The sequence below is a fragment of the Pimephales promelas genome, chromosome 16 (genome assembly GCF_988280905.1).
Source record: "Pimephales promelas chromosome 16, fPimPro1.hap1.1, whole genome shotgun sequence".
Lineage (NCBI taxonomy): Eukaryota > Metazoa > Chordata > Actinopteri > Cypriniformes > Leuciscidae > Pimephales > Pimephales promelas.
In genome coordinates, this window is record NC_142784.1 from 2,473,925 (window position 1) to 2,500,546 (window position 26,622).

The 26,622-nt window shown below is 38.9% G+C and overlaps 1 protein-coding gene and 1 pseudogene across 2 annotated transcripts; both read right to left on the reverse strand.

Moving 5' to 3' along the window:
- Positions 1-13,362: 13,362 nt before the first annotated feature.
- Positions 13,363-14,622, reverse strand: LOC148971928 (uncharacterized; annotated as a pseudogene).
- A 5,099-nt stretch (positions 14,623-19,721) lies between these two features.
- Positions 19,722-26,528, reverse strand: LOC120464601 (toll-like receptor 2). Of its 2 annotated transcripts, none has more exons than XM_089120866.1 (2): positions 26,384-26,528; positions 19,722-22,936 (listed from the first exon to the last, which is right to left on the reverse strand). In XM_089120866.1, the coding sequence occupies exon 2, from the start codon at positions 22,852-22,854 to the stop codon at positions 20,050-20,052; it is 2,805 nt and encodes a 934-aa protein (XP_088976992.1). In that variant the 5' UTR covers positions 22,855-22,936; positions 26,384-26,528; the 3' UTR covers positions 19,722-20,049. The 2 variants fall into 2 exon arrangements, with proteins under 2 accessions (XP_088976992.1, XP_039510090.2); XM_039654156.2 differs by lacking the exon at positions 26,384-26,528 and adding an exon at positions 23,689-23,807.
- Between the last annotated feature and the right edge of the window lie 94 nt (positions 26,529-26,622).

Consider the following 26,622-nt stretch of genomic DNA (forward strand, 5'->3'; position numbering starts at 1 on the left):
TGTGTTTTCCTTGTCTTGTGTGGACTTTATGGTGCGTTCTATCATGCCCAACGAACCGACTCGGACCTCGGATATGACGTCACGTCCACACTTCAAGCGTTCTATTTGTTTTGCACGTCCGAGTCGAACAAACAAAAGAACAAAATGGACGCCACCCGGAAAGCAGTTGTGATTGTAGCACTGGCCGAGTACCAGGCGCTCCAAAATAAGTATGTGCTTCACCTACAGAACACCGAGGAGGAACTCCAGGAAGAGGCCATAAGACGGAGAAGGTATGCTTATATTTCAGTATGTTTGGTAAAGTTTGAGCAACATTATAGTAGATCATTTAAGCTAGCACGCCAGCTAGCAGGCAATTATGAGAGGCCGTATGAAACGAAACTCTGCGATACACATTTTATAAAAATATTTATAGCTTATCGTTCTTTTATCATACTTCTACGTTCAAAACGCTGAAGCAAATAGAAGCAGGACATTCTAACGCTTACTGTGAAAAAAAACATTAACGTGACTAAATGAGACATTATTAAAAATTAAAAGATTGAATTCTGTACACACCTTATTAATAAAGTACATAAAAGCAGATGAGTCCAGAATATGAACGCACCGCATGAATTACACGTTATGTGTTTTCCTAAAATTAAGTCTTTGATTCAGGGAACAGGGAAATATTTTACCACTCCAAACAACATCTTCATTAAAAATATTATTTTGTTATTAAATGCAAAGTTTTTTTAATTTCAAAAGCATTTCCAAATTCAGTTCATATTTCCAACAAACGAAACTCAGAGCCATTCCCCTGTCTATAAGTGGTGATAGGCTAAATTATTAAGTTAATGGTAATTGATAAATTACAGATAAATGCCCAATGCCGGTTTTAGTTTTGCTTTAAATAAATGAATTAGTTTAGGCTTTAAAATAAATATTGTTTGTTGACTAAATAATGCCAGAATAATATTTATTTATTTTAATTTTAATAATGTTTATTTTAAAGGCTATTTAGCCTACATTTTTAAGTTTTGTTTTGCACTGAATGCAAATTTCAATGTGTATTGCAAGTGATTCACATGTCTGTGGAAGTCTGATTTGAACGTGCAAGTGTTTCAAGGGGTTTCGTCTCAAATGGTCTCCAGTGCCGACGTCGCTAAAGGTGATATTGAACTCCTTGCAGTGTTGCTCTTTTACATAACGCTCTATGTTGACAAAAATAGATCCACTTAAAAGCTAAATGTAATGTTTTATGCATGTTTTTTGACAACTTGTGCAAGATGCAAACTTTGCTGTCGAACGCAGCGAAAAGTAGCAACTTAGACGCACTGTTAAACGAGTTAAAATACATATATTAATGGCATTTGTTTTATTCTATTTTTTAAAGGGGTGCTGAACTAAGAAATCAAATTTTCCATGAGCTTTTGACATCTAAGAGGTCATCATATTATAAGAATATCCTGTAAGTTTCAGAACTGAAAACATCCTTGTTAGTCCAATAAAAGCTTTTATTGACACAGCCTCTGAAAACGTCTCGTTTTTAAAAGTGGGGAACTATGACGTCGAAGGGGTTAAAACACCACCCCCCCAGAAGAAGATCAACACCTACTTCAACATGGCCGGTTTAGCCCCGCCCACCGATTCGCGCATTACACGCATAGCTAAGTAGCCTAACATACATGCCTACCTCGTGATGACAAACCGGATCGAGCTACCGAGCAATACAGAATATTGTGCAGTGCCTGGTTGTGGAAGACAGTCACTGCATAAGCTTCCTCTGGATTCCAATAGGACTGCATGGATAAACTTTATTTTTAATGACGTTCCAGCTGATGAGGGTAAAACATCGTCGTCTGTTCGCTTCATTTCACTGAGGATTGTTTGTAAACAAGACTGGATTTGCAGACCGATTAAGAGTAAAGAACGGTGCTGTGCCGTCTATATTGGATCTAACAGGAATTGTGCAACACACGGACTCTGGGTTGAACATGTATGGGCGAATCCAGTTGCCATTTGACAACATTGGACGTTTTCCCCCACGTACACCGACGGGTGAGTGAAACTCATAATATGCAAAACTGTTATCCACTCACAGCAGTGGGCATTTGTTTCCAAGTCAGTGCGACACGCCCATAAAAACCGACCGTTTTTCAGGAAGGCTCACAACTTGGGTACAAAATAGCCTATTACTTATTCATTTTGATGTTTTTGAATGCAAAAACCAAGCGAACGTCATAAATTGACCTCAGACAACAATATAATAACATTTAAAAAGCCAGTTCATGACCCCTTTAACTTTTTTGCCTTTTCTCATTCACGTAGGGCTGTGGTATCAGCTGTACTGATGTCCAGACAGCAGATCATTCTGAAGTCTGGAACCGAGTGGGAGATCATGCTGGAAATGGATGACAATATATTTTCCCGTCATTTCCGGATCAGAAGGTCCAGGTTTGAGCAGCTCCTTGGACTGTTTCAGGAGGGGGGCATGCACAGCGAATACGGCCATGGACTTCCCCCCTTGCCTGTGCCCAAAAAGGTCCTGATGTTTCTCTGGTATATGGCCAACCAGAACAGCTTCAGAGAGATTTCTGATAAATTTAATGCTTCACAATCAGTGACGCACAGAGCCATCCTTCAGGTACTGACCATCATGTCAGAGATCGGCACAAATTTTGTGTCTTGGCCAAGGGGCTGTGAGAAGAGGATATCTTCTGCTGTCTTCCAGCGCATCTCTGGCCTCGCTGGCATCATTGGATGGTTGCCACATCAGGGTCCAGAGGCCACCCATCAGAGGAGGGGATTACATAAATAGAAAGTCCTACTACTCTGTCCTCCTCCAGGGAATTGTCAATGATGAAGGCCGCTTCATTGACATCTTTGCTGGACCACCAGGCAGGGTGCATGATGCCAGGATGCTGCGGGGCTCCACTTTTTACACCGAATGGCAGGGGAAGATGGGGGACTATCGTCTGCTCAGGGACAGTGCCTATATTGAACAGGCCTTTCCCTTCATTGTTACACCCAAGCGTGACAACGGGGCCCTCACCGATGCTGACCACCAGCAAAATTACAAAATCAGTCGGGGGAGGGTCATTGTTGAGCAGGCCTTCGGGAGGATGAAGTGCAAGTGGCGCCGCTTAAGAGATCTGCAGAACACCAGGATGGACATTGTAGTAATGATCATCATGGCTGCATGCTTCTTGCACAACTTTTCCCTTGGATCTGTGAATGGCTGTGATGAACACCCAGAGGGATGTCCAAGAGAGGAGGATGACAACGAGTAGTTGTATCTAATACATTTCCATCGTCTTTTTACACCTTTTAAGGTTTCAGAGTCAATTTTCTCCTCCTCCAGGTGCTCTTCCGTCATTTCTGACTGGAAAAAATTCAGTTTTGAATTCATAAAAATCACAGCTTCATCTGAATGATATGAAACTTGGTGACTTTTATGATATTAGGTATGTGAACACAAAAAAAATGAAGGGTCATGATTCAAGCAGGCTAAGTAGTCGTACAAAAATTAGTCATAATGTAATAAAATGCTTTCTCTGTATACAGGTTTGACTGTAGTAATAATGCAAATGTAAACGTCACATAATTTTTTTTATTTTATTGTTTAAACCTTGGTAAAAAGTATTATTTGAGAATTTCTAAAAATCATTCAAATCCACATTTTAAAACTAAGAGAACTCACAAGCCTCTCCATAGAGACCTATACAGGCATCTAGTGGTAAACCCATGCAATAACATGTTATATTTAATTTTCTATCTGACTGATAGAAATGATCTGACTAAGAAAATGGATTTAAAAGGCATAGCTTTTATATTAATCTGAAATATTGCAATAATTGCTTAACTTAATGCTTCATTGTGCTTCACTGGCCAGTTATTTTGTAGCTGAAAAGACTGGTAACATTCAAACATGACAAGGCTTGGTTATTATTAAAACAATATTTGACAAAAATGTAAACACAGGATAACACTTATATAATAATAATAAAATAATATTGATATTCAATAAAATTAAACTGGATAAAAATAACATAAAAATAATCATTTAAATAAATTAATAAAATTAATTCAATTAAAAATAAACTGTATAACGGCATGTAAACAATTCAACATACATTAACATGTGAATAAAAAACATTTCACATCTTCTTCACCATCTGGGCAAGCAACCTCTGGAATCCCTCCTGGGATTCCTTCATTTGTGCCAGGGTCTCAGCGAGGTGTTTTTGGGAGGCTGCTTCAGCAACATGACATCATGACTTTTGCGTAAACATACACGCCACTTTGGAGTCAAGTGGCGTGTTATTTCTACGCATTTTGAGCTATCCGCGTGTATCCGCGTGTTTGCGTGTGTGTCTACGCCATTAACGTCCGCGTCATTCCGCGTGTCTGTACACGCCGTCAAATCTCCAGTCATAAATGCCATTAACCCCAGTGACGGTTAAGTTTAGGGACGGGGTTGAGGTAAGTCATATCTTTTTCTTTCCTAGGATGGTAAGGGAACAGTCATAAATGCCATTAACCCCAGTGACGGTTAGGTTTAGGGACGGGGTTGAGGTAAGTCATATATTTATATATACAGTAATAACGTTAAGTCAACGGCGTTCATAAACACGCTGAAAAGCGATTATGCGTCTTGATAGCACGCCAAAAATGGAAATACGAATTGGCGTGTCATACACACGCTACTTAATGAGATCAGTCTGGCCTCAGACTCCCTGAGAAATGCCAACAGCTCATTCTCCCTCTGGCGCTTGCGTGGCCTCCTTGGGGTGTCAGGGGGGATGCTGGTAACAGTGGGATGAGGAACAGAGGAGGATGGAGGAGGTGACGGAGGTGGGCTGGATGGAGCTGGACAGAAGGAATTGCTCAGACGCACAGATGAGGGAGCACTAGTGGACTGTGCCGGTGAGATCTGCAGGTGCATCTGTCTGCGCACATCCAGGCCCATTGTTGTTCCCACAACAGGGAAGACAATATGATAGTGACCTCCTAAGAGGGCATCCATCTCATTAAAAAATTGAAATTTACTTGGGGCCCCCTCCCTGTGGATGAATTGTTGTCCTTTATTTTTTTGTAGGCCTCCACCAATGTGTTCCATTTGTGAGCCACCTTTTCTGGCACAAAGGTCTGCTTGAAATGGTGGCTCAGCTTGCCAGCAATATCCTCCCACAGCAGTTTCTTGGACTTCTTGGCCTGCTTCAGGGGCTGGTTCAGGTCTAACCCTCTGCTTCTATTTGCAGCCGCATGAGGTCAATTCTTGAGCTGACCAATAATGGTAGTGTGTGTTGATTGGTGTAGTAGTTAAGCTTGACAACCTTATGTATGCATATATAACTCTTTTTTTTCATATTAATATTTGTTGTCTTTCAGACAGCTGCTATAAGAAAAATTGAAATTAGGAAGAAAAAACGCAATTCTAATGCAGATGTCTGGCCACTTAAGTTAAATTCAACCAGAGGTTTGCGACTTCTTCTGTCCGTTATCTTGTAATACTGGAATGCTGTGACATCGAATTAAAACAATGTTCTATCCTAATATTTTTCATAATGAGTTACTAGAAAGTGTACTTTCTTTTTCAAGTGTGTACAGTTTTATTGTGAAAATTGTTATCAGCATAATGTTAGTATAGTAAACGTGTAATATTTTCACATAGTACAATTCTGTGTAAGTATTGGCAATGTACTATTGAAAATGTGAATATACTGTATTTATTGACCAATAAAGTACTTTTTTCACCTGGAAAGTGTGTTGAGTAGTTGTGAGTAGTAATTCAGCCTTCAGTATACTGGTAGCCTACATGCTAACCAAAAAGTAGCCTAGCAGAGTAATAACAGATATTGATAAGTAGCTAAAAAGTGTACTTTCTTACTAATTTGAATAAACCCAAAATAGAACTGAGCATACTATCATCACAATACTAATATTTTAAAAGTATAATGCTTGTATATTTGTATGACATTCAAAGTGCATTTTAAATATACTTTGAAATGCTAGGGCAATCACTTCAAACCTGTTGACAAAGAAGTTGTTAAAAATTATTTTTTTTGTGCAGTTGAACCATTTAATCTGATGTGACTCACAGAATGACCATCCTCATATCACTCAAATATTTTTCTAAAAACATTTTTTTTGTGCCACCATTTAAAGACCTCTGCAATAATCTGAATCATCCAGGATTGACATTAATGCTTGTCCACTTGTCTGGAACAAGTAAAACAAATACCAAAAAGAAACTAAAACAATTAGAATGGTGTGTGATCCAGAAAGTAACGTCTCCGTTCCCTACTCAGGGAACGAGGGTTACATCCGTAACCGAGACGTTACTTTCTGGATCACACACCATTTTAATTGTTTTAGTTTCTTTTCTGTATTTGTTACGTCAGAAGTGATGGAGATTGGGGGTTTCGCATAGAAAGCCAATCCTCTTCGAGTATTTAATCACGAGCCAATGGCATACAATGCCTTGGGGCTGCGGAAATTTGCATAGCGTACTCCGCCCTACTCCGTGAGCATAAAAGGAGGAAGTGAACGCAACCACAGTATGTCTTCGCTGAGGAGCCAAGACTGAACTCAGCCGTCTACCCAGCGGTACAGCAGAAGTGGCAGGGAGACGTAACGTCTCCGTTCCCTACTCAGGGAACGAGGGTTACATCCGTAACCGAGACGTTCCCTTTCGTAGTCACTTCGAGTTACGTCAGAAGTGACGGAGATTGGGGGTCAATGCCATCACGCCATCTTACAGCTGTCTTCCAGTGCCCTGCGAAAGTCTAGACCCCTGAAGACATATAACCAGAGATCCTACTTTGACACAGGATTACCAAGGTACACTGGGAACATATCCCGGGAGGGATATGCTACCAAATGCCTACCGAAGGGAGGACTTACGAATACACATATGGCCGCATAGGGACGCATATGGAATCACTGGAGTACCAACCGCAGGTGGCTCCTAGAATTTAACTCCAGGAATGGCAGATGGCTTGCCAAGGGAAGACACATGCTCAAAGAGGCTTGCAGTGGATAATACACATGAGACAGTTACCATGGGGAACCGTGCACATGGAGGCACCTAGCCGGCATCCAGAGCAATAGCAGTGGTGCCCGCATCGTCGGTGCTGGAGGACTCAAGGCTTCAACGGAAGACACTGAGGAATATCGCACTTATCCAATCCGAGGAGTGGAATGGCGAGCAAGCGAAGACACCTAAGCGGGTCCAGTACTGGCGGAAGCAAGTACGTGAGTGGACACCGGCTCAATTCTCAGATTATAGAATCTGGCAAAGGTGTTTGGTGTCACCCAGCCTGCAGCTCTGCAGATGTCTGTTAGCAAGGCGCCGTGCGCTAGAGCCTAAGAGGAGGCCACACTCCGAATGGAAGTGGAGGAGATACCGAGAGCCGATGGCCGTCAAAGAAAATAAATGCATGGTCAGAGGAGAATGAATGGAGAGTTGGTGTAGTGTCCTGGTGAGTTGCTACCATTTAGAAACGCAGCAATGACCACTGGAGCTAGTAGTCAATGAACAGCAGTGCATACAATAACATTTTATTTTTTTACTGTCAGTGAACAGCATCGAGTGAAAATCAACGTTTTCGTTTTCTAGTGACAGTGATTATGTCGTTGGCTCAGAAAAGTAACGTTACCCTGAATTTAGTCAGAAGATCTATAAATAGAGGCATATAATGCAAGCTTGACAGTCCCACCTGTGAACCTCTAGTGTTTATTTCTAAACTTTTAGTATTGTTCCTCATGATTGATTGTCATTGACACAGTCAGGCTTACCGGGAGAGGGAGTGAGTAGTAAGCATCTGTGTCGCTGTGTTTGGCAGGTGTCTATGTGGGCGGTGTCGTCCCATGAAAACTGTGGTGGAGAGCTTGTGTTGTAGGGAGGTGAGCGCGTTTTGGTTGCTGGTTGAGGATCTCACCCCAGGGCCAGCAAATGTAACGTGCCTAACGCAGCATCCTGGATTTGAGGCATGCTACCTGAATCCGTTTGTGCTACACATAGCATACTCACACTTCAGGCAGGATCATGGTCCCCTTCAAGCCAGCACGCACAAGTATGTTCATGGTTTGTTTACTTTACCAATCTTTTTACAGGGAGTCCTTTGAACAACAGCTATAGGTGACAAGTGATGTGTTGCATGCACAAACATGCATAAGAGACAGACTTCAAATGACGTTTCCAACCTACTTACAGAGTTTTACACAATACAAATCTTTCCTCCTTATCCCTAGGCAATACCGGTACACTGCGTACAGGCAGGTTATACCCTGGGCTTATGGAGTTTTAGGGAGGAGTATAAGGAAGCCTCTACCCTCTTGTGTGGTTTCAACCATAAGGCAAAATTTCCAAAGTGATGACCAGACCTTTAAGGGCTTTCAATAGCCTCGTTTGAATCATAGCTGTCAACCCTCCCGTTTTTTCCGGGTTTCTCACGTATTTTTGCTCTTTTCCCGCTGTCTTCCCGTTTTAGTATCTTCCCGTAAAATATCCCGGTTTTTTACTATGATTGTGTGAGACGTTCGAGCTCGAGCTGATTCGGCTTTAAGTCGTTTATCCTCGGATGCGGCGCCGCGCGCGCTGGCCGGAGACACACTGGCTGTGTGGCGTGTCCGTTTTTATTTCGGCCCCCATGTTAACAGATTAGAGCTTGCACACTGCCTGCGTGACACGCGCGTCTCCAGAAAACGTGTGCATGCTAGATATAAATAAGAAACGATGTTTATATGTCATTTTGTACTCGAATAGCCTACATTTTACATTTTGATGTTTGAAAGTCAAGGTTTTTACATAAATTCAGATATCAATGTAATTTAAACAAATAATAATTATAATAATCGATTTATATTGCCATTAGTTTTGCCTATAAGGTCATATAACATATGAATAAAATATATTTTCTTTTTTTTTCCATTTGTTTCTTAACACTGTGATTACACGAAGAAGAAGAAAAAACTTTTGGAAAAAAACGTTCTGGGCCTCAGGAGGATATAAAGATACGATAGGCTACAATAACAACAGTGTGTCTTCTGAGTGATGGTCCACCACCAGGCTAAATATAGGCTCTTTAAAACTACACAAAATGTGTAAATGTAATTGAAATAAACAGACCGCCCACTTCCCTATTTTGTGGGTTTTGGAAGATGTGATAACAGTTGAAATTGTTGTCGCAAAGGCAAAAGCAACACACCGCTAATCCAAATGTAGATTTTTTTTCTTTAAATGACACTAGTTTCTAGGCTAGTTATTAACTCTTTAGACTTTTAAGGATTAGTGCTTTATTTTTAAAGTTTGTGGGTAAGAATCGTGTAAAAAAAAAAATCCCTTATTTTGGGGATGGATTCGGGGAAAACTCCCTTATTTTCAGTGTTCAATGTTGACAGCTATGGTTTGAATGAGAATGAATAAAAATAATTCTGTAAATAAATAAATATTCTGTTGTGATCGCCCAATTGCCCTTAAAATGTTATAAAGTACACAGAACACATGAATTTTAATAAGTAAAAACAGATTATTGGCATTGCTTGTAAGGGTTACTAATCATTTACTGAACAAGGACAAAGATTACTGAACAAAGACACAGGTTGCAAGTAAAGAAAACTATATAAAAAAGCCCACTGATGAAGGGCTAGACCCGATACCTTTCATAAATAATAATAATAACAATAAACATTTATTTGTATAGCACTTTTCATACATGGAATGCTTTAATTTCAATAGTACTCTGGCAGAAGCATTATGAATCAATTGTAGCTTCGCTAAAGAACTCTTCGGTAGGCCAGTGTACATAGCATTGCAGTAATCTGTTGAGAGAAAATAAAAGTTGAGAAGTTGAAAGAAAATAAAAATATGTATAAGTTGCTTAGCATCATCCAAAGATAAAAATGGTTGAATCTTGGCTATATTTCTCAGATGCCTGCAAAAGTGTGGTCTTACCTGAGGGTCAACTGATGGTTCTCGTACTCACTCACACTCACACACACACACACACACACACACACACACTCTTTCATGAATGCATATGCAGTGATACATGCAAAAGCACATCAAGCTGACGCACAGTGAGCCCAGACAACACAGCACACAGACGTTGACAAGGCACATGAAAAATGATTGGTAAATTATTTTGAATTACATACAACAAATTTCATGCAAATAACAGACAGAGGAGCAGACATGCAGCATGCAGGACCCCGTGAATGGGGTACAACGACAATTACCGGTATTGCCACTTACAAGGATGAAAAAAATTTAATGATTTAGTGCAAAGTAAAACCAAAGCAACAGTGCACAAAGAAAAAAACAAAACATGCAGAATACAGGAAACCACCACCAAATGAGATGACAGGGACAGTAGGAAAGAAGATAACTAACAACCAGTGTTGGGAGTAATGCATTACAAAAGTAATACATTACAGTAACATATTAGTTTTTGCTGTAACGCAGTAGTGTAAGGCATTACTAATCAATTTTCAGTAATATTTTACTCGTTACATGTTCAGTGAGGCTTGTATTACAGTTGTATTACAGTGTATTGTCTGCTTTTACTTCTTAAAGGTATCAGACTATGTGAACGTTTTAAAGCAGTCTTTTAGTGCCAGTTCAGAGCGGTCACGTCTGTAACATTGTTTTTTCCTCATAAATGCGAACACGAAAACTAAAATAAAATGAATATTTTAAGTTCTATGGAGACTGCAGAGCCAACCCTTCCTCATCCGATTTGCGCAGTGTAATTAACAGAATTACAAAAAATATATTTTGCCTCCTATTTTTTGTCACGCATGAATGTGTGTCTTTTCCCTAATATTAAAAATAAAACATAGACTGATATTTGTCTAATGTCTGGAGTCCTTTAAGGAAGTAGCCTATATATATGTTTCAATACATGTATTTTCTGAGAATTTTTATTTCAAGTTTTGACTGCAAATGTCATGTCCATAATGCTGGACTTCCCCAATTTTAAATAATTTATCCTCAACTAGTTTTGTGGTGTAGGTCTACGTATTTTATAATGTTAACTTCAAATAATACTAATAGCCTAATTAAAAGATAAGGCAGCATTGGATATGGACGGTAAGGAGAATAACGCTGGAGTTGGAAGAGGTGTGTCGCGATTCTGTAGGTTCGTGAATCTGAGTCGTGTGGCGAATCGCGATTTCGGTTTCATATTGCATATCGTTACAGCCCAAAAGTTAAGTTCTACTTCTGTAGTTATTTTGGTGAAAGTAACTCAAAAGTAATACATGAGTAATGTAACGCATTACAATTCTGAGACAGTAATATTGTAAGGTAATGAATTACTTTTAAATAACAGTAACAAGTAATACCTAATGTATTACAGTCAGTGTTGGGAGTAACGCATTACAAAAGTAATACATTACAGTAACATATTACTTTTTGCTGTAACGCAGTAGTGTAAGGCATTACTAATCAATTTTCAGTAATATTTTACTCGTTACATGTTCAGTGAGGCTTGTATTACAGTTGTATTACAGTGTATTGTCTGCTTTTACTTCTTAAAGGCAACAGACTATGTGAAAGTTTTAAAGCAGTCTTTTAGTGCCAGTTCAGAGCGGTCACGTCTGTAACATTGTTTTTTCCTCATAAATGCGAACACGAAAACTAAAATAAAATGAATATTTTAAGTTCTATGGAGACTGCAGAGCCAACCCTTCCTCATCCGATTTGCGCAGTGTAATTAACAGAATTACAAAAAATATATTTTGCCTCCTATTTTTTTGTCACGCATGAATGTGTGTCTTTTCCCTAATATTAAAAATAAAACATAGACTGATATTTGTCTAATGTCTGGAGTCTTTTAAGAAAGTAGCCTATATATATGTTTCAATACATGTATTTTCTGAGAATTTTTATTTCAAGTTTTGACTGCAAATGTCATGTCCATAATGCTGGACTTCCCCAATTTTAAATAATTTATCCTCAACTAGTTTTGTGGTGTAGGTCTACGTATTTTATAATGTTAACTTCAAATAATACTAATAGCCTAATTAAAAGATAAGGTAGCATTGGATCTGGATGGTAAAGAGAATAACGCTGGATTTGGAAGAGGTGTGTCGCGATTCTGTAGGTTCGTGGATCTGAGTCGTGTGGCGAATCGCGATTTCGGTTTCATATTGCATATCGTTACAGCCCAAAAGTTAAGTTCTACTTCTGTAGTTATTTTGGTGAAAGTAACTCAAAAGTAATACATGAGTAATGTAACGCATTACAATTCTGAGACAGTAATATTGTAAGGTAATGAATTACTTTTAAATAACAGTAACAAGTAATACCTAATGTATTACAGTCAGTGTTGGGAGTAACGCATTACAAAAGTAATACATTACAGTAACATATTACTTTTTGCTGTAACGCAGTAGTGTAAGGCATTACTAATCAATTTTCAGTAATATTTTACTCGTTACATGTTCAGTGAGGCTTGTATTACAGTTGTATTACAGTGTATTGTCTGCTTTTACTTCTTAAAGGCAACAGACTATGTGAAAGTTTTAAAGCAGTCTTTTAGTGCCAGTTCAGAGCGGTCACGTCTGTAACATTGTTTTTTCCTCATAAATGCGAACACGAAAACTAAAATAAAATGAATATTTTAAGTTCTATGGAGACTGCAGAGCCAACCCTTCCTCATCCGATTTGCGCAGTGTAATTAACAGAATTACAAAAAATATATTTTGCCTCCTATTTTTTTGTCACGCATGAATGTGTGTCTTTTCCCTAATATTAAAAATAAAACATAGACTGATATTTGTCTAATGTCTGGAGTCTTTTAAGAAAGTAGCCTATATATATGTTTCAATACATGTATTTTCTGAGAATTTTTATTTCAAGTTTTGACTGCAAATGTCATGTCCATAATGCTGGACTTCCCCAATTTTAAATAATTTATCCTCAACTAGTTTTGTGGTGTAGGTCTACGTATTTTATAATGTTAACTTCAAATAATACTAATAGCCTAATTAAAAGATAAGGTAGCATTGGATCTGGATGGTAAAGAGAATAACGCTGGATTTGGAAGAGGTGTGTCGCGATTCTGTAGGTTCGTGGATCTGAGTCGTGTGGCGAATCGCGATTTCGGTTTCATATTGCATATCGTTACAGCCCAAAAGTTAAGTTCTACTTCTGTAGTTATTTTGGTGAAAGTAACTCAAAAGTAATACATGAGTAATGTAACGCATTACAATTCTGAGACAGTAATATTGTACGGTAATGAATTACTTTTAAATAACAGTAACAAGTAATACCTAATGTATTACAGTTTGGAAGTAACTTGCACAACACTGCTAACAACTAAAATAAATACTTGAAAAAATCATTGGAATTGTCTGTGGGAAAAAAAAATAATAATATTGTTAATTTAGGTTCTCTTGTAGCGTGACTGCCGGGCTAGGAAGAGGCTGACGGCCTCCTCCTTAGGAACCTGTTCGAAGGATTTGGCGATGGGGGCGGGTGCATCACAGGACAAATTAGCGCTAACCTCTCGAAGAGCTGCAGGTGAATGGGTGTAGCTTTCCTAAAGGGCCTTCATCAATGATGTTACATAACCTGCAGGCATAATATCATTGCCAGTGATCATAGATGTCTTGTGAGCAATCTCAAAATATGCTAGAACTGCATGACACTGCTTACCATATGAAGCTGCCTCTTTGATGGGACGCACCACATGGGCACCTTTTCTGAAGCGCGGATACCGCACGCAGTACTTCTCCGTCCCTTCACTTCTCCGTGCTGTCTCCCGGTTGGCATTGTGATTATAATGCAGCGCCGCTAAGAGAAGCCTACAAAATAACACATTTGAGAAATTTTTTGAAACTTGGTTTATGTATGACAAAATACTACAATAGGCATGATAATAGGTACTATTATTACTATAAAAGGCATAATAATTGGCTGTATTATTCCATTGGATAGCACTGACCTGCTATACATCCCAAGGTATGAAAACCCTGTGTGCTTGGGCGCGAAGTGCAAGATGAGGGAGTGATAAGCCTCAAGGGAGAAGGTCTGGTGCTGTGGAGACAGCTGTCGAACATCTTTCAGTAAGGCAGTCCTCGTGATTATGTTCTCCAACTTTACTGCTGCCATTGAGCCTGCAAAGACCAAGACAGGGAGGCAGACAGACAGACACACACACACAGATGAAAAACGTATAAATAGATGAATAGAAGAAGATAGATTCAGACAAAAAAACTATTTTTTAATGGAAACACATGAAATGGTCCTGCATATGAATTATAGCAAACAAACAGTACACAGAATGTTATGAGATTGCCAGGGAATGAAAAAATAATTTAATCATCATAGGTCACATGTCAAAGCATTCAGACAGCAAATACAACAAAACTGTAGAGCGTACATAATACCACATGCTGTGTGTGCTGTACCTGAGTCCAGCCACTCTTTGTTGCGCTGATCCCTGTCTAGAGGGCCATGGGCACAACTGGAGAAGGCAGGGGTGTCATGGATCTGATTGACTAAACTTTTCCATTTAGCCTCCATGACTGCTGGGTTGCTGTCTGGGGTTGAGGCTGCAGTCCAATAGATGTGATTCACTATAGCTGGCCTCCACAGCTGTAGTTGGTCACACTCTTTTGAAGCTGCATCCAAGGCCTTCCCCAGAGCTGTTTTAGAACAAATGGTATTAATTGATTAGCCTGGTAATACCAGACTCTACTTCACTTTGCTTCGTAGACAGAGTCTGGAATGGCATAATAGAGAAGTGTTTTCTCTCTCGCAAGGGGGCGCTTCTCTGAAGTTTAATCAGATAAGTTTATTTATGACGTATGTAATGTGCCGACACGGCCGCATCGAGACATTATGCATCGAACTTAAATCTATGATCGAACTTCCACTGTAGACAGGGAGCGGCGCTTTTGTAAGGGCTGCAAAATGTGTGCCAACCGGGAAAGAACAATTCACAAACTAGGTTATTTATATGAATTACTGAGTTGCGGCCGCCCCGCAGCATCGGCTTGCCCTGCTCTCACGAGCCATGACTGATTTAGCTTCCGCCGCCCCGCATCGCCGCGAGGGCGAGACCGAGCCCCTGCTCTCGCGAGTCATGAATAGGAAGTTCATTTTACTGATTTTCTGAGTCATTCGAATCATTTTGTTTATTTAAGTGGCTTAATGTTATAATTTTAACAGCCAAATTAATTTGTCACGTGACATACATAATAAATAAATAAATAAATAATAAATAAAAAGAACAGAAAAAACAAGAAGACAGATTACAGGGTGAATAAATGAGTCTTTAGTTGAGATTTAAAAGTACAGATAGATAGAGCTTGCCTAATTGCAGGAGGAAGGCTATTCCAAGTATGTATTGCCAATACATAATAATAATAATTCATTACATTTATATAGCGCTTTTTTGTATTTATTTGAGTATTGTGATAAAACACAGTCCCTCCAGGATTTCACGATTTTTTTTGTGATTTTTGCGATCAAAATGACATATTTTCTGGTGGTAATTGCCAAAAATTTGTGAAAAAATTTGCGATTTATATTTAACATTTACCATAATAGTATTCAGTCCTTCCAGAAAAACGCAGAGTTTTTTTTGTGATTGTTGCGGGCAAAAATTGATTGATTATGCGGCCAGTTTTCTTTAAAAATGCGATGGAATATGCGGGATATTTATGCAATTTTATGCGATGAAATTGCTGGAATTTACAAAAATTGAGGGAACTTGCAAAAATTGCGGTTTGATGAAAAAGAGAAAAAAAAGTGATTCCCCCAACATCCTGTTAATATAAGAGTCATTTCTTATTACTTCCTTTGATAAACAAGCATACTACATCATAGAAAGTGCTGGGAATATTTAATTTCTCATCTTGTTTTATTTCAGACTGTAACGAGTGTAAATAAGGTGTGGCCCCTTTAAAAGAGCTGCGCGCTCCCTGTTGAACTGTCGAACACCCCATGTGTGCGGGTAATTTCTGTTTGATGCTACTACTTTTATCTTATGTTGTTATGTTTATTAAGTAACGATGTGACCGTAGAACGTGTGACAGACAGTTATACGAGTTCGATTTGTGAGATGTCAATCGCCTCCGTGAGTCTGTCTGGCGTCGCGTAATTGCGTCACTTCATAACGTTCCCATGGAAACAGGGGGAAATGGCTGCTCTTATGTGAAGCAAACGCAACATTTTTCAACTTTCTGCTAAGATACATGTGACTTTTTTTTGCAACGAAAATGCGAGGATTATGAAATTATGCAAACCCCGCATATTTTGCACGGAAATCGGCAATTTATGTGGCGAAAGTGAGGCGTATTTGAAAAAATGCGGCCCCCGCATAAATATGCGGACTTTGGCTGATTTTGCATTGAATTCAGCGATCGCATAATCGCGTTTTTCTGGAGGGACTGTAAAACATGCTTTTTTGCATCTAAGACTTTTACCATATATACACTTTTAACAATTCATTAGTCATGATATTACTTAAGGTGACCCATATTGTGTACAGTGTCACAAAAAATATAATCAATCGTGGTCTAGGAAGGAAGGGAAAAAAGCAGTTAAAGGTACAATATGCAAGATTTCATCTTGGCTTGGATTTGGCTTCATCACTGTCTCCTCTCCACCAGTAAGCTGGTGTGTGGTGGGCGTTCTGGCGCAATATGGCTGCCGCCGCATCATCCAGGTGGAGGCTGCACATTGGTGGTGGTTGAGGAGATTCTATGTAAAGCGCTTTGAGTGTCCAGAAAAGCGATATATAAATGTAATTAATTAATTATTATTACAATAACAAAGGCGTATATTGGTGGCATATATTCTGCATTAAGCGAAATTATGGATCTTGTCGTCAAGCTGATGGATCTTTTATGGATGAGTGAATACAGTGATGTTTTTAACATGACTGTGGTATGAAGCAGGGCGCGATTGCTAGACGTATACCAGCGCCACACACAACGCGAGTCCCGCGGATATAAAGCAATAAGGACATTTCATTCTACCAAACTACACACAAGTGCCGATGCTTAATTACTCACACAGGTCAGTTGTTTTTTACGTTAAAAGAATGAAACTTGAGGTAACGCAGCGCTGCTTCTCTTACTCTAACAGTTAAACTATCACACTGAATGGGATTTTAGTGTGTTGTATGTTGTTAGTTAAGTTAGGTTGTTTGTTGGCTGTATGAGACTAAGCTAGATTAACATTAGAGAATAACATACAGATCATATTCTAACTTTTCATCATGTTGAACTAAATAACATTGATTAGTTTGCTCACTACGCTTAACATTTGCTCACCTGTTTAATAAAGTAACATGCAACACTCGCGTCTCCGTCAAGTCTAAGTTAGTTGTGGACGTTCTGCATTTCGAAATCTTCTTCTTCTTTCGAAGTTCTCTTCTTGTCTCAAAGTCTGCTTGCCATGGTCCATAATGTTCGAACAAAACAACAACAGCGTGAGCGTCCTTCTAGGCATAACCGGCATAACTGACCCAATTGTCAACGTCTGTCACCATGGTTACTATTGCAGTGCGAGGTCAAACCTGGCAGAAACCAGGGGTAACGCGGAAATGACGCCATTGATTGGCGACTCCTCACCCCTGCCCACACGCCCCGTTTCTCCTTGGTTAAAATCGCAATTTTCTCAATAGTAGGAAACATTTTGGATTTTGAAAGTAATCAACTAAACAAAATATTTAACATTGCCCTTGTGGTTTTTGGATATTTTACTGCAAACATCCTGCATATTGCAGATAGGGTGACCACCCGTAGCGCGTGCGCGCACAGCGTTTGAAGCCCAATTCATGAGTCCCACAAATTGAGACCGTGTCACGCATAATCAATGCTTGCTCAAAAAAAAAAAGAAAAGTCGGTCAGTCTATATCCTCGAGACCCAGGCAGCCAAACATTGTGCCTGAACAGGTTCACGTTCATGAACTCGTTCATATTTTGGGTGAACTGAACGTATTGTTTTACTTAGGGATGCACCGAATATTCGGCCGCCGAAAATTTTCGGCCGAAAATGGCCCAAAAGTGCATTTTCGGTTTTCGGCCGAAAGACTTTTATCACCGAAACAATACGGCCGAAATGTTGTGATGACGCAAACAGAAACCGCGACCTGCACGTGCTTGCCTGAAGCAACATGTCTGTGGTGCGGACGCATTTCAGTGTATCTGAGCCCGCGAGGAGACGGAAGCCTTGTTTATCCACCTATATCTGCTCTAAACAACGCGCGCCGCCATGACGACGATTCCGGTTGCGAGCGGGTCAAGGGCGGTGCGCGCGCTGTCTGTGGAGACTCGCGCTGCGGAGACAGGCGAAAGTAAACAAGGCAGCGCGAGTCTCCACAGACAGCGCTTGCACCGCTCCAAACGGCCGAGGCGTTTATACTTGACGCGCTCTCCGTTTTACTATTCCTTGAAACGACAGGGGACGACTCAAGTAACTGTCCTCTAACCATCAGGAATCGGTGAGAAGAAGAAAGATAAACACATGACAGTGCTTATTTTTTAGTAGGCTATTCCACCACCAATACAAAAATAATCATGTAAAACCCAGTAAACCCTGAGATTATTACTTGTGACATTACAAAAAATATGTATATGGGATTGGGAACTATGTTTAGAACTAAATTAATGCTCTCTTAAATATTTAAATACATTCACTGAACATGTTTCATTAAGTTTCATGTACATTTGTATTAAACATGGACTATTGTTCATTTAAAAAGGCTTTTTATGCTATTGTATGCCAAATTTTTAAAATGTTACTAATTTAGACATGCAAACTGGGTCCTGCTTTGATGAGAAGTTTGCGCTCGGCTTTGTTTTTGAGAGAACGTTTCATTTTAAAACCTTTCTGCAGGCCATTAGATTATTATTTAGTGTACACATGAGTGGGGTCAAGTTAAACATTTTAGTTTGAATTTTATACTGTGCATTGTGCTAAATAAATATTTGCATAATTTGTAATTGATTTATTCTTTGAAAATGTGATATTAATATGCAATTGCAATGCCTTGATTTTAGTAAAGTTTGTACACAGTCATAGCCATAAATGCAATAATACTAATAATTCTTTCGGTGTTTCGGTTTTCGGTTTTCGGCCTTGGTTTCCTCTTTTTCGGTTTTCGGTTTCGGCCAAGAATTTTCATTTCGGTGCATCCCTAGTTTTACTGCCTGTCCTGATGGGGTGCCAGATTTCTATAGAGCCTTCCAGGCGAAAACCCGGCTAAAACTCGCCGTAAACAGGGCTTAATATGTGGCGAAAAAAACACCCAATCTGGCAACACAAGCCACCAGTGTCGCACCGCGGCCGCCGTCGACAAAGGCGTCGTATGATAATTTAAACGGATTTTATAACGAGGTCGGTGAAGATGGGGAAAATCTTACATTTCTGTGCAAACTTTGAACTGAACTAGTTCATTTTAAAATGTGTGAACTGAACTTTGAACTAGTTCAGAAAGTGAGAACTTCCCTGGTTGCCACTCCCACGTGACCTGCTGACTAGGTTGTTGTCAACTTTTTCATTGTTGTCATGACAGCACACCTTGTCGTTCCGTGAACCTCTGGAGTTGTGAGTTTAGACTTTTTTTTCGACTTTTTTTAAAACTGTTCCTGTGGTGTTGAGCAACTATAATTCCTGTTAATCCTTTTATTTAAAGTGAATTAATTGTTAATGAAAAATAAATAAAATTAAATAGCTAAAGTAAATCGTAAGTGGAAATGCATCTGTCAATTCATTGAATGTTCAAAATATTCATTTTATTTAGAAAAAAATACACATTGGTTGGCCTATTCATGAGCATATATCAGCAATTACACATGTTTAGGGAATAGGGCATTATTAATGTATGTGCTAAGGTATGTGCTTTTTTTTTTTTGAACAATTATTCATTTACAAACAGTAAGGCAATAGTAACAATTCTAGATATGGGTAAACCACTATCAGAGTCTGCCCGTGGGATGGGGGCACCGCCGCGCCAAGCAGTGTCCCACATTGTCACTCAGAAACATACCCCTTGTAGCAGGTGGTCACCCTAATTGCAGAATATTTTCATTTAGATAGAGTTAGTTGACCCCTAAATCCCAACCAATAGGATGCTCCATTTCTGAAGTGCCTTTGGTTTCCAGAGCTACTCTCAGTTTCTGCCAGAAGACCCTGGTGTCCTCTCCTGGTTTAGGCCAGCTGATGTATGTCTTCTTCTGGATTAGTCTCTTCATTCTGTAATACGGAGACAGTTGGTGACATGGAATATTCTCCAGGAATACCAGGATAAGAACATCTTTTTTCTCATCAAAGAGACGGAAACTAGCAACTTGGATCTCTCTGGAACACCACTCACTTTCCAGGTAGTGACGGCTAATCACACAGATAGTTTTACGACTGTTATAAATGCTATCAACAATATTATCCATGATAGGTTTGCCTGGTTCAAAGTCCCTGTGATGCAGACACAGCTTCCAGCCTTGCTCGCCTTCCAACTGAGGTAACAGCTCCCTCATTACCCACAATTCATCATGCACATTGTAGGAAATAAAAGCATCATATTGCAAACCATTGCGCTTTCTCTGCTGTTTGTTATCTTGAAGAAAAGCAAGTAGAAGGTAGTACGCATAAATAACCTGCCATTTGAGGAAGTGAAAGAGAAAAGAGCCGAGTAGGGTCAGTGACACTAGCGTGGTTGTGGAAATGAAACAGAAAAACCCAACATCTACATTACATGAACCTACATCAAGATCCAGGAGTTTATGTCCTTTGAGTTTGTCTGGGTAATTGCATGTGAGTTCATAAACACCCTCAACTTCTGTATCATTGCTACTTATGGCCCAGTTTACAAACCAGGCATTAGTACAGTCACATGAGAGATAATTTGCTTGTAGATCAAGGTAAATCAGTGTTGGAAGAGACTGGATCAAAGTTTCATTAATGACTGATAATGCATTCTTGCTTACATGCAACAGATGCAGTTTACTGAAATTTGCGTTAATGAGAAAGTCCAAAGATTGCAAGCCAACTTTGGACAGGTGGAGTGTCTTGAGGACCGTAAGTGGCAGAAATACTTTTGTTGTGAGTGAAATAAAATCATTTCTGCTGAGATCGAGTACCCACAGATAAGGAGTGTAAGTAAATGTGTCTGGATGTAAATCATTTATATTAAGATTCTCTGCTTGAAGTTCTTCCAAAGACCACAGACCCTTGAAAAGGTTTGAGGGCAAATAGCGCATTCCTTTATGACCTTGGCTAAAAATATTCAGAGTCTTTAGCTTTTTCAGATGTTGAAAGGGTGGTTGTGCTAGAGCCTCTTGACTGTCATATGAAAAATAGTTATTGTTCAACAGAAGTGTTTTCAGGTTTGGGAGACTGGAGAACACTGAATCTTTTAATGAACTCTGAGAGAGCTTGTTTGATTGCAAATTCAGGAAAATTAAATTTGTCAATCCATTGAAGGACCCTGGTTCAATAAACAATATTTGATTGTCTGATAGAGACAAATTCCTCAGGGATTTTAAGGACTCAAAATCTCCACTATGGACAGAGTCCAACTTGTTATTTGCCATATCCAAACTCTCAAGTTTATGAAGATCTTTTTTAAAATATCCATTGAGCAAGAGTCTGTTAGATCCAATTGTTAGTGTCACTAAGTTTTTCAGATCTTTAAAAGCAAAATTTTCAATAAGAGATATATCATTTCTGATAATCTGAAGGGTCCGTAATTGAGTTAAATTGGAAAAATCAACACAACTTATGTTCTTTATCTGGTTGAAGCTGAGGTCCAAAAGATGAAGACCTGGTAGGCTGCTGACGATAGAAGGAACGCTGTTTAGTCTGTTGTTGGAGAGATCTAGCTCAGTTAACTGTGTGCAGAACTGCATCTCGTCTTTTGATATGGATATAATGTTGTTCCACTGCAGGCCTAGAAATTTCAAAGATGAAATCAGACAGACGTTCCTAATCAAAGCTCTCACTTTTACATCCCCCAGAGAATGTAGCCGAAGGCTGACCAAAGAAGAGTTGAAAGTTTGTAAGAGATCTGTGATCTTCTCCAGGGGCAATTGTAGTCCACTAAGATTTAGATGTTGCACACTTTGTAGATACCTTTTGTCCTGCACATCCCATGTCATGTTTTCAGTAATAAAAGCCAAGACCAAATTATCAAGGTGAGGGAAAATATCTGCAGTGATACTGAACACTTTCAAAGGATTTTTAAATAAATCCAGGACTTTCAGTCTCAAAGAAATGTTGGACACCTCCGAGGTCTGAAAAGAGGTGAAGCCGTTAATCCCAATGTGCAATTCCTGTAATTGTGGTAATAAAAAGAGCGGCTGAACTTTGCTTATTTTATTCAGATGATTTCTGGACAGATTTACTTTTCTCAAACTGACCAGGGGTGAAAATGCAGAGAAGTTTATATTTGTGATAAAGTTCCCATTTAGATCTAACACAGTGAGATTTCCCAGATTCAGAAACATTCCTCCCAAGATTTCTGCCAAGTTGTTGCAGGCCAAATTTAACTCCAGCAGATTCACCAAACTGCTGAACGCACCTTCCTCCACTTCCCGGATCTTGTTATGTTGTGCAATAAGACTTTTCAGATTAGACAGCTGAGAGAAATACTCCTTTTTAATCTTCTGTATGACATTGTCAGAAACGTCCAAATGTGTGGCTTTGTCTGGTATATTCCCTGGCACAAAATGCAGGGACCTCTTGTTACAAAACACATTTATATTTACTGCATATTTCAAAGACCCTCTGATGGTACAGTTCTTCACGGAGTATCCATTTACAAGATTTATGAAAACACAACAGTAAAGTAGCCATGAAGTCCAACTACAGTATTTAATAAAGCACAAACCACGTTCCCTCTTTGACATTTTGAGATTCACTCTGTTGTAATCACTTAAATGGAGTAAATCATCCAGTTGAAATTCTTGACTTTTCTTGGGTTCAGTTCTCCTAAGAAAGATAACACCAGTGTAAGTGCAGTGATAATGGTGTTACGCAGCAGCAGCAACGGTAATACTGAGGCATTGGTTAATAAAACATTGAGTCATTGGGCAAAGAACACGGAATTAAAGGAAGCTAAAATCCCTGTGCATTGAGCAAACACATACTGTATGCACATTGCACAGCACGAAACATTTTTTAAATATATAATTAGGTGAATCTATTCATACCAAAGTGAGGAAAATTGTTGCGAAGTAAATACTTTTTACCCCAAATTAAAAATAAATTGTTGGGCATATATTACATATCTGGGATACACACAGACTTTAAATACAAGTTATCTGAAAAAGAGAAATCTCTTATGCTTAGGTTTTAACTAGTAAACAATACTTATTTACTAAGTATACAACTAAAGAAGCTTATTTACTTAATTTTCCAATGGCAACTGGTTGTCTACTCTAGTAAATTAATATCAGCACCTTAGTTGCACAAACTTAAACTAGAGCCTTTTTTTCTTCCGAAATATCTCTGTCTTGATTGTTAACTTTCTAAAATAGAGCATTCTTATTGTCAGATAATCTCACATCACCAAATTAAAAAAAAAATATTTGCGATGTCTGACGAGTCAGTTGTACATACATACATTAATAACCTCAATCAAAATGGGTAATGTCAAAAAGCAGAATGAATTAAGTCAAATTATTGTTTTTTTTTATAATTATAAAAAAATGTAAATTTTGTTTGATTGTTTGAAAACTTACCTTTGAACAATTACAAGTAAATGCAGACCAAATAATCACAAAGCAGGTCATCTCGATTCACCTTAATGACTACTATAGTGATGTTTCAACACAGTAATGCTGACACTGTTTACTTTACTTTTCATTTTAAAGTTCCTAAGTTTTCAGGAACTGAATCCCATTTGCCAATGTGTCGTTTCACTTCTTATTGCCATAAATAATACTGTGAAAGAAAGTCACAAGTGGTCCAGAAAGAGGAAGGATGTGAAACGAAGGTCAACAGAAGTGTTCTTAAAAAAATATTTAGGAGACGCAAACCCAAACGTTTTGTAATTCATGATTTAGTATGCTTTATGCAGCAATAAATGTTAAGATGTCCTGAATATTCTAGGAAGGGTCATAAAAGTTGATAGACTAACAGATTTGGTACATAAAGTGTACATTAGGACACATACACTGAAGCAAGGTTGGTCTTAAACGGACATGCCACACATGTATTTTTGCACACCATGTAATCATGCAGTCTAGATTTTAGAAAGATTAATCCTGTGAAAGATTGTCACGTGCGGTGAATGTAACCAATCAGAACATTCCTTACTGTTGCATCATTTGCTAAATAAACAGTGTAAAACTTAGTTCAGAGAGTCTCTCTTTGTAAATGACACCAGAGAGTAATAATAAACTAGAAATATAGGAGTATTGTCTGGCATGTGCTGCAGCACATAATAGAAGAGAAGTACTAAAGTTAGAGATAAATAGTGAGTCTATTCGCCATATACCTCTGCATTGCAAAATAAACAGTAGTAGAACCCAGAACCATGCTAGAGACAAATATTTGAACAGGCTCAAAGGAATTGTCCTTGAGATCACGACTCTTTCTTTCTTATTTTGTATGAAAGTTGTTTTTTTTAAAGAAAAAAATATATTTTGGAACCTGTTATGTAAAGCTAGCTGAAAAAAAATGTGTGATCACTAAATGATTAATTTGGCTATTAATGACTAAGATTACTGTTAAATTCAAACAAAGTACTATTCTGAACTAAGAAGAGCTATAGGAAGTGTTTTGATTTGACTCGAGTCCTGAATAAACTTTACAGTTTTTATGAATTGCTAAAACACATTTCTCGAAACCTTAAACACAAAACCAAATCTTCAAAATACATTCAGAGAACCTCTGACTCTTCTGGCAATTCAAACCAATTTCCTTAAATCATTTCACCCGTACTCAAAATCAAACAATGCTTTCAGATCACACACACACCCAGTCAATCTTATAAATAATACAGATTATTCATTAGACACTACATAGAAAAGTGGAGAACAGAATCCAGAGCATGTAGTTACAGCCTTCACTAATGGCAAGTTAATCAAAAAACACTTTTAAAGGGGTGATGAACTGAGAAATCAAATTTTCCTTGAGCTTTTGACATCTAAGAGGTCATCATATTATAAGAATATCCTGTAAGTTTCAGAACTGAAAACGTCCTTGTTAGTCCAATAAAAGCTTTTATTGGCACAGCCTCTAAAAACGACTCGTTTTTAAAAGTGGGGAACTATGACGACAAAGAGGATAAAACACCACCCCCGCAGAAGATGATCAACGCCTGATTCACCACGGCAGGTTTAGCCCCGCCCACCGATTCGCGCATTACACACATAAGTATCATACATGTACATGCTTACCTCGTGATGACAAACTGGATCACTACGGAGCAATACAGAATATTGTCCAGTGCCTGGTTGTGGAAGAAGACAGTCGCTGCATAAGCTTCCTGTGGATTCCAATAGGACTTCATGGATAAACTTGATTTTTAATGACGTTCCAGCTGATGAGGGTAAAACATCGTCGTCTGTTCGCTTCATTTCACTGAGGATTGTTTTGTCAACAAGACTGGATTTGCAGACCGATTAAGAGTAAAGAGAGTAAAGAACGGTGCTGTGCCGTCTATATTAGATCTGACAGGAATATTGTGCAACACACGGACTCTGGGTTGAACATGTATGGGCGAATCCGGTTGCCATTTGACAACAATTTGACGTTTTCCCCCACGTACACCAACGGGTGAGTGAAACTCATTATAATATGCAAAACTGTTCTCCACTCGCAGCAGTGGGTGTTTACTTCCAAGTCTTCAGTGCGACACGCCCATAAAAACCGACTGTTTTTTAGGTAGGCTCACAACCAGGGTACAAAATAGCCTATTACTTATTCATTTTGATGTTTTTGAATGCAAAAACCAAGCGAACGTCATAAATTGACCTCAGACAACAATATAATAACATTTAAAAAGCCAGTTCATGACCCCTTTAACGAAAAGTGTTCGCATGACAGAACACTTCTACTTGTAGCCTAATGATGATTGTAAAGAGAACCCAAACGCAAAGGCATATATAGTCTCTTTAATAACTCAGGAGCCGCTTGGCAAAAACACTCAACTCAATAGCCGACAGGCAAACTCAGTTTAACACAGATCACAGGTAGATACGGGAAACAGAAAACAGTCTGCACATCTTTAAGAGATGGGTCGAGCTGCTCACAGCGAGGAGAACGGGCAACAGGGCAACTCGGCTCTTTAGATCTCTTCAACCTCATGGAAAATAGTTACAACAGGATGCCAAAATTAACACTATGGTATGTATTACTTTGTGATAATATGCAAACCGACAATAAAATATACTGCTGGTAACCATTAGGGAGCATGCAGAGTGGAGTTACCTTTGAAATCAACAGGGAGTATCATCCTTGCAATTCTGTGGACATCAGTTTCCCCATTGGTGAGATAGAAATAGGACCACTTTTTCAGGAAACATGGGGCTGGGGCTCCTTGCGCTAAACTGACTCTCCAGTTAATCTCTCCAGCAGTCCTATTATTCCAAATGTGAGGAAGATTTTAAAAAGCACTCATTTTTACATTTCACAAGTGAAACATCACAAACCTGAAGAAACCATCGTCA